Here is an 8,598-nt window from a genome sequence, read left to right as displayed (position 1 = left end):
CCATATTTACATGATTTTAGTTTGATAAAATCACATACTAAACTATTCTGCGTGAAGTTTAATCCAAGTTTATATTGAAGTCAACTTGATGTATGTCCATGATGACGTATGTCACAAAACCTAAAACAACGATTTCAGCAACTTAACGCCTCTAATACACACGTTTTAACCTCCTGGGACTGCTGTGTGCATTTTCCATTTCCTTTTTTGATTTATAACTAGTAGCCACCTAATAAACAAGCCAAAAAATAAATAATGCAAAAATTCTAGGGCAAATAATTTTGTGGACAGCGGGACTAAGTTTTAAGTAATACCAAGCTATAGAAAGTCAGACTTTCTCATTGTTCCATGTCTGCCAAACATGTTCAGTGGTCATCATCTGCAGCCTGAAACTGATCTTTTGGTCGGATTTTAGGAGCGAATGCCCTTAGCTGCTTAGAAAGCTAAATGATACATCCTTGCTCCCTATTTAGTGAATGTCTGAACATCCAGTGTGCTGTCTATCTGCACTGGTCTCACAACAGTTTGAAATGCACCTTATTTTCATTCTAACTCCATAAAAAGCTTCTGAAAGCAGCATTTTTCAGCTTTTACATGAATACATTTATTTTCAATGTGAAAATACACAGTAAATATCACTGATGAGCCAAAATATTATGACCACCTGCCTAATAGGCTGTTGGTCCTTCGCGTGCCTCCAAAACAGCGCCGACCCACCGAGGTGTGGACTCTACAAGACCCATGAAGGTGTCCTGTGGTATCTAGCACCAAGATGTTAGCAGCAGATCCTTCAAGTGCTGTAATTTGCAAGGTGGAGCCGCCGTGGATCGGGCTTGTTGGTCCTGCACATCCCATAGATGCATAACTGGATTGAGATCTGGGGAATTTGGAGGCCAGAGCAACACCTTGAGTGCTTCATCATGTTCCTCAAACCATTCCCGAACAATGTGTGCAGTGTGGCAGGGCACATTATCCTGCTGAAAGAGGCCACTGCCATCAGGGAACACCAGTGCCATGATAGGGTGTACCTGGTCTACAACTATGTTTAGGTAGGTGGCACTTGTCAAACTGACATCCACATGAGTGGCCAGACCCAGGGTTTCCCAGCAGAACATTGCCCAGAGCATCACACTACCTCCACTGGCTTGTCGTCTTCCCACAGTGCATCCTGGTGCCATCACTTCCCCGGGTAAACAGTGCACATGTACACGGCCGTACACGCTATGTAAAAGAAAACAAGACTCAGGTCAGGTGACCTTCCACTACTCCAAGGTCCAGTTCTGACACTTGTGTGTCCATTGTAGGTGCTATCAATGGTGGACAAGGGTCATCTTGGGCAAATCAACAACTGGCTGATGATCTGAATGTGTTTTACTGTAGATTTGAAAAGCCCACTCTCACACCCCACACCCAGTCTGACCTTCACTTCACAAAAACACAACACCTCCTGCAACCATCCTCCTCCCCCCTCCTGCTACTCAACCTGTACTTAAGATCTCTGAAGAGGATGTGTGCTGGGTTTTCCGGAAACAAAAGACAAGCAAAGCACAGGGCCCAGACAGTGTTTAACTCACTTGTCTAAAATCCTGTGCTGACCAGCTGGCCCCCATCTTCACACAGATCTTCAACAGATTACTGGAGCAGTGTGAAGTTTCTTGCTGCTTCAAACACTCCATCATCCCTGTCCCAAAGAAACCCAAAATCACAGGACTTAAAGGGGACCTATTATGCAAAATTCACTTTTACATGGTGTTTGAACATAAATGTGAGTCGGCAGTGTGTGTACACAACCACCCTACAATGTTAAAAGTCCACCCACTCCTCTTTTTTATATTTCTATTAATCAAAAACAGTCTCAAAATGATCGGTTTTCGTTTCTGCTCTAAAGTGATGTCACTTTAGAGCAGGCCACGCCCACGACTGGTGACGGACTCCACCATATTATTATTTTAGATCCTCCTCCGAGTGATTATGCACAGTCCGCCATTTTTTTCCGTGCTGGAGCAGCTACGGTGGGAAGAATAATGTCTCAGCTTCGTAAGCGTCATAAGTGTTCTGTTGTTGGCTGTAAAAGTGAACATAAGAGTCTTCATATACTCCCAGCATCAGAGCCACTGAAGACGCAGTGGACAAGTTTTGTTTTTGAAGCAAATGTGCCCCAAAACATACAAAAATTTGTGTATGTTTAAATAATTTTACACTGGACTGCTTTGTGAATGAGGATCAACATTGTTAAGGTTGCACGGGAAAGGACGAGTCGGGAAGCTCAGACACTGTCAAAGTAAGGCTTTTATTTTCTGCCCTCTGCACAGCCTGTACACTCTCTCTAGTGTTTTCCTGGGTTCACTCAGATAGCTTCACCAATAACAAAAACTCTCCATAAACTTCTTAAAAGACATGCAGCTTTTTTTGACATTCAGGACACACGCCAACACTGGACTGACGTGTTGTTCTCTCTCTGCTTCTGACGGTGGCGTGGCTGTTTATATGTCACTCTCCCCAGCTCACTGGAATTAGAGACAGGTGTTAGACATAATTTAGCTCCAGTGTAAGCGCCCTTACCGCTTTCTCTCTTTCCGGATGGGCGCTCGACCATGCCCCCACTGCCACAAATATAAATCAGGATTTTCCAAAAATGTGATTCTCAAGCATGAATCAGTACCAACTGTTCGTGTTCCAGCTTTAGTATCTCACTTTATATTTTGTGAATGTTTGCAAATCGCCTTTCCGAATGTGCTTGTTAGCTGATTCCATGGCTAATGTAGCTAAAGTTACCATTGTCTCTGATTGTATTCATGGAAAACAGAGCTATGTCGTTATTTTTAATTTTGAACCCGAAAATGCTTACTGTCAGTTACCATTGTCTGTGATTGTATTTACGGAGACCAGAGCTATGACGTTATTTTTATGCTAACTGTCTGTATAATAATAGGGGGCGGGGAGCAGCAGCTCATTTGCATTTAAAGAGACACACACGAAAACAGCGTGTTTTTAATTCCACCTAAAAAGAGGCATTTTCAACATGGTATAATAAATGATCCGTGGGTTATTTTGAGATGAAACTTCACAGACACATTCTGAGGACAACCTGAGACTTATATTACATCTTGTAAAAAGGGCAATAATAGGTCTCTTTAATGACCACAGACCCGTCGCTCTGACATCTGTGGTCATGAAGTCATTTGAGAGACTGGTGTTGGCCCACTGAAAGACAACACTGGACTCTTTATTGATCCCCTTCAATTTGCTTATCGAGCAAACAGGTCTGTGGATGATGCATTCAACATGGGATTGCATCATATCCTGCAACATCTGGACAGACCAGGGGCATATGCGAGGGTCCTTTTTGTGGACTTATGTTTGGCTTTCAACACCATTATCCCAGCTATTCTTTGGATTAAATTAACCCAACTCTCTGTTCCCACCTCTATCTGTCAGTGGATCACCAGCTTTCTGACAGACAGGCAGCAGCTTGTGAGACAGGGGAAATTCATTTCCAGCACCTGTACAATCAGCACTGGTGCCCCCCAGGGCTGTGTGCTCTCCCCACTACTCTTCTCCCTCTACACAATTGACTGCACTGCCAAGGACCCCTCTGTCAAGCTCCTGAAGTTTGCAGACAACACTACTGTCATCGGCCTCATCCAAGATGATGACGAGTCTGCATACAGAAGAGAGGTTGAACAGCTGGCTGTCTGGTGCAGTCAAAACAACCTGGACACCCCAACACTGACCCCCCTCACCATTCTGAACAGCACTGTGGCAGCAGTGGAGTCATTCAGGTTCCTGGGCTCTACCATCTCACAGGACCTGAAGTTGGAGACCCACATTGACTCCATTGTGAAAAAGGCCCAGCAGAAGTTGTACTTCCTTCACCAGTTGAGGAAGTTCAACCTGCCACAGGTGCTGCTGATACAGTTCTACTCAGCAGTCATTGAGTCTGTCCTCTGCACTTCAATAACTGTCTGGTTTGGTTCAGCTACGAAATCAGACAATAGAAGACTACAAAGGACAGTTCGGACTGCTGAGAGGATTATTGGTTGCCCCCTGCCCTCACTTCACTGTACGCTTCCAGATTGAGGAAAAGGGCTGGAAAAATCACTCTGGGCCCCACTCACCCACCCTTTTGTTGGCATTGCGCACGTAGGAGCACTTCACGGAAATCGACGTCATGCTGTTATGTCACGTGATGCGGTGTGCCAAAAGTTTAACCCTTAAATGACAGTGTAGAGTCTTGTGAACAGTGCGAACAGTGTTCAGTCGGTTTGAATTCATTTAAATGCGTTGCCTATTTTGATTGTAAGTCAAAATACAATGTCCACACAAGTGGACGTGGTGTCGCACGAGGTTAACAGTAAAATTAAAAGTAAAAAAAGTGTTTATAAAGTTATAAGCTGAAAAAGGTCTTATTCACACTTTGATATATTGCATTATATCGTTGTCATATTGCACATATGTTCACAACATTATTATTGTCATTATCATGTTAAATATTAATTTTTGTAATAAAAATCAGCTTTATTTCATTTTTAAATATTCACACTTATAGTACCATACAAATGTAATTACTTTTATAACATAATATACCATGCTTAAAAATGCTGTCTAGGTACGCAGCTCTTGAGGTCGTGTGCGCGCTGCTGATGTTGCTGAGTTCAGCGCGCGTGCTTCAGTCATGCAGTGGGCGGTCCACTCGTGCAAGAAAAACTGCCTGCGAGATGAATCCCGCTCTACACGCACTCACAGTCCTTCCAGCGACCGCTCGGGACAAACGCATCCATCCCCCTCTCAACCCGTCTCTCTAGACCCTCACAGACACATTGAATGCGCGAGCCCCATCACCCTCGCGTGGTTTCGGCGTGATTCGTGGCAATGCTGGACTCCGGCGGCGTGAAGGTGCTGAAGGAGGGCGTGCTGGAGAAGCGCAGCGACGGGCTGCTGCAGCTGTGGAAGAAAAAGCGCTGCGTGCTCACCGAGGACGGACTGATGCTTCACCCGCTCAAGCAACACCACGAGGAACACCATCATCACCACCACCACGACACGGGCTGCAAGGTGAAAGAGCTCCACTTCGCCAACATAAAGACCGTGGACTGCGTAGAGAGAAAGGGCAAGTATGTGTACTTCACGGTGGTGATGTCGGAGGGCCGAGAGATTGACTTCAGGTGCCCGCAGGATGAGGGCTGGAACGCGGAGATCACTTTGCAGATGGTCCAGTACAAGAACCGACAAGCCATCCTGGCTGTCAAATCCAGCCGCCAGAAGCAGCAGCTGCTCGTGGTGTCCGCGCAAAAGATGGTCCGAAACGCGCAATAGAACACCGGAGAGTCGGTAAGCCTTACCGGAGGGGGTTTGCAGCATGAGAAAAGGGGATATCCCTTGCGTAAAAAAAGGTGCTGGATGCATTACACCAGAGCAGAGCTTTGATGCACGATCAGGTTGTGGATATTTCGTGTCACCTTGTGCGCGTTATCACGCCTTTACGCGCCTGGAGCGCTTTGTTGCGCACACAGATGCATGCAATTATGCATTTAAAGACTTTATTGCTGAATTACCACCAACCAAGCAAGGAATATCTCCTCAAAGATTATGGGGGGAGTGGGGCAAGTTGTCACAGGGACAGTAGGTCTAATTGGAGAAATGCTTGCTTGTTAAAAGAAAGGTTGAACTGGGTTCTCAGGACAAGTAGATTTTTTATTTGTCAGGTTGGGGCAAGTTGTCGCCTGTGTTTTATGTCAGCTTTTTGTACAAATTTGTCTTGTTTTCAGAGGAATCTAACTAAATCTATTTATGTTAATGTTTATAACAAGACAAAAACTGCTAATCCTGTAAGGAAAATAAACTTTTCTGTTTGTTTTTGTTTTCTTAGCCCATTGGCAAATAGTTTTTCCTTAAACGTCATTTCATTTTGTCTTTGTCATTTTTGCTTTGTAAACTATTTTGTTTTAAGAATATTTTGAAATTTTTACAAACAAAAAAAAACATGACAAAATGCTCAGTAAGAAAGTATATTTAATGTTTTAGAAAGGTATTCTCAAATCATTACAAAAATATGACCAGGTTCCTATTGGGACAACTTGCCCCTTGGCTTGGCCCGTTGTCCCATGGGCAATGTGCTTTAAATGAACTGTATAATTTATTTCTGCCTAATTATGATGGAAATTTTCAATCACTTTTTTTGTACCCAAAAAAATGTACTTACAAATCACTCAACCCTGAGAAATATTCACTGGAGTTAAAAGTATGACAACTAGCCCCGGTCTTCCCTATACGTTTATGGCTTGGCAATGTGATCTGCCTTCTGTGCGGCATAATTTTTCTGGCTGTAACAGAAGTGCCACCATCATTTTCCAATTCAGTGCTGTTGCATTTGTCAGTTTTGTGGCCCTGGACATGTAATCAATATCTTCAGGGAGACCTGAAATGCTGATGGGACCCAGATTGGATACTTCAGTGCATTTGTGTGTGTGTGTGTGTGTGTGTGTGTGTGCAGGGATAATAAAGAGACCACCTCAGCGGGACCCCTGAAAGATGTGTGTCGGTGTCGTGTATTGTGTTAAACAGAGGTAAAATGGACATTCACCGGATGATCTTTGGATCTTTGCGGACTCTTCTCAAATCCTTGGACCCCCAGAGCTGCCCCAATCTGGCACGTATCCATGGAGACACTCTTCAGGAGTCCATCTTTTTTTCTTTTTTTTTTTCTCTGATGGTCGACTTAAAAAATTGCAAATGGATGGAGATCTATCACCATGCAGTCTTCAATTTGATTATATTTATTTGTTCATTTGTTTTTAATAAGGTCATTTTCATATCTGAATGTTGGGTTGTGTCTCTGAAAGTACACATGCTATAATAGTTAGAATGTAGTTAGCATTTAATGTCATTTTTTAGTTATGAAACTGCCACAAAGTCAGAATTTGTTTTGTTGTTTTTAAGAAAGACACATTTTATAGTGTGAAGGCTCCACGCACGCTACGTCTCCATGGTAACACGCTCAACAAGCCACGTGATAAGATGCGCGGATTGACGGTCTCAGACGTGGAGGCAACTGAGATTCGTCCTCCGCCACCCGGATTGAGGCGAGTCACTACGCCACCACGAGGACTTAGAGCGCATTGGGAATTGGGCATTCCAAATTGTGGAGAAAAGGGGAGAAAAATCCCCCCCCCAAAAAAGACACATTTTAGACCGCTGATCTTGAAGGTATAGTGGAAATATTTCATTGACTATACTACATTTCTTTTGTTCAAACCAAAGAATGAATTTCATCATTGTAAAATCTTTTTACTGGGTGGATCTGTGCCATGTTGACATTAAATAACTCTGATCATTTAGAAATAATACAGTGTTAAGGTTACAAATGCCTGCATATTTTAATAATGGAAGGCTACGGACCTTAATCAGCGTAGACGAAATATTTGATGTGAATGAAAACGAGATACATATGATCAGGGCTGTTTCTGACCGTCCTGGCAACCTAGGCGAGACTGCAATTGTCGGGGGAGTGCGCAGACGCGGTGGTGTATTAGCGCGGCAACCGCCTCATCTGGCCACCCCCCCCCACCCAAGGCAACCGCCCGGTTAACCTAAGTCTAGAAACAGCCCTGCATACAATACGAAAATGACATTCATTTATGTGTTGATTTAATGATCAATGGCAAGGGATAAAACAGTACAAACACAGCCTCTTTTTTTATTAGTTTCTAAATAAATATGGCATTGCCCTGATTACGGATTTTGATCGATATTATGTTACATACAACTGTTCTTTGTTACATGCACTGTATGAACTCGAAAGTACCAACACAAATATTGTTCATTTGTCAGAAATGCCCCAATGATCTGTAACGATATACAGCTGCTATGGAGAACTGTGAATGACTGAGCTGTTGTTTGCTGTGTGAAGATTTTGGTTTTGGTTTTTGATGGAACGGTATTGTTCCCTGATCTGATGTAAATGCCCCTTTCATACCTTTGAAATACACATTCCATTTCAAGAGAAAACTGCCTCATTGTCTTTGCTTGGTTCAGTGATTTTGAAAGATTTTGTATTACATGAAGATCAAACCATGCTGCACACTGTTAGGCCAGAAACACTACGCAAGTATGCAAACGCGAACGCTCAGCTTAGGGCAGAAATGTACTTGTATGCAAATGCGAGTGATTGGCCAGTGCATTGCCAACCCGCATTTCGGTTGAACATCTTAATGTGCATTCTTGCGCTACTGTGGCGGTAACAAACGTCATTACTCAAAGGGGTGATATGGTTGCCTTCAAATGTGCGTGCCATTAAACTGAATTTGTTATTTGGTTAAGTTGCTATAAATGCTTGCTCAGAAATATTTTCTTCAGACTGTTGCTCCGCCATGACAGTAATTGACTTGAAAGAGGAAACTCACTGTAGAAGCGGACAGTTCACAGTGATCTCGATGTAGTGCCACTTGTGGCGACGTTGAGAATGCAACGCGTACTTGTGTCAGGAATTGCGGTCACATTTTGGCATGCAACAAAGCATGAAATTGAGCTTGCGTAGCTAGAAGCCCCTGCGATCGCATACTTGCAAAGATATGTTTCGGTCTTAATGCATTTTAAGCG

General features: G+C 43.4%; 1 protein-coding gene across 1 annotated transcript; it reads left to right on the top strand.

The window, feature by feature from the left end:
• Positions 1 to 4,706: 4,706 nt before the first annotated feature.
• Positions 4,707 to 8,001, top strand: LOC127436545 (pleckstrin homology-like domain family A member 1). Its single transcript, XM_051690811.1, has 2 exons — positions 4,707 to 5,331; positions 6,494 to 8,001. The coding sequence occupies exon 1, from the start codon at positions 4,873 to 4,875 to the stop codon at positions 5,314 to 5,316; it is 444 nt and encodes a 147-aa protein (XP_051546771.1). The 5' UTR covers positions 4,707 to 4,872; the 3' UTR covers positions 5,317 to 5,331; positions 6,494 to 8,001.
• Positions 8,002 to 8,598: the final 597 nt, after the last annotated feature.

Source organism: Myxocyprinus asiaticus, chromosome 47 (genome assembly GCF_019703515.2).
Source record: "Myxocyprinus asiaticus isolate MX2 ecotype Aquarium Trade chromosome 47, UBuf_Myxa_2, whole genome shotgun sequence".
Lineage (NCBI taxonomy): Eukaryota > Metazoa > Chordata > Actinopteri > Cypriniformes > Catostomidae > Myxocyprinus > Myxocyprinus asiaticus.
Note: the sequence above shows the minus strand (reverse complement) of the source record. Positions and strands in the feature narration are given on the sequence as shown.

Coding starts and splice junctions, on each gene's coding strand:
- LOC127436545 (XM_051690811.1), top strand. CDS start 4,873: ATGCTGGACTCCGGCGGCGTGAAGGTGCTGAAGGAGGGCGTGCTGGAG.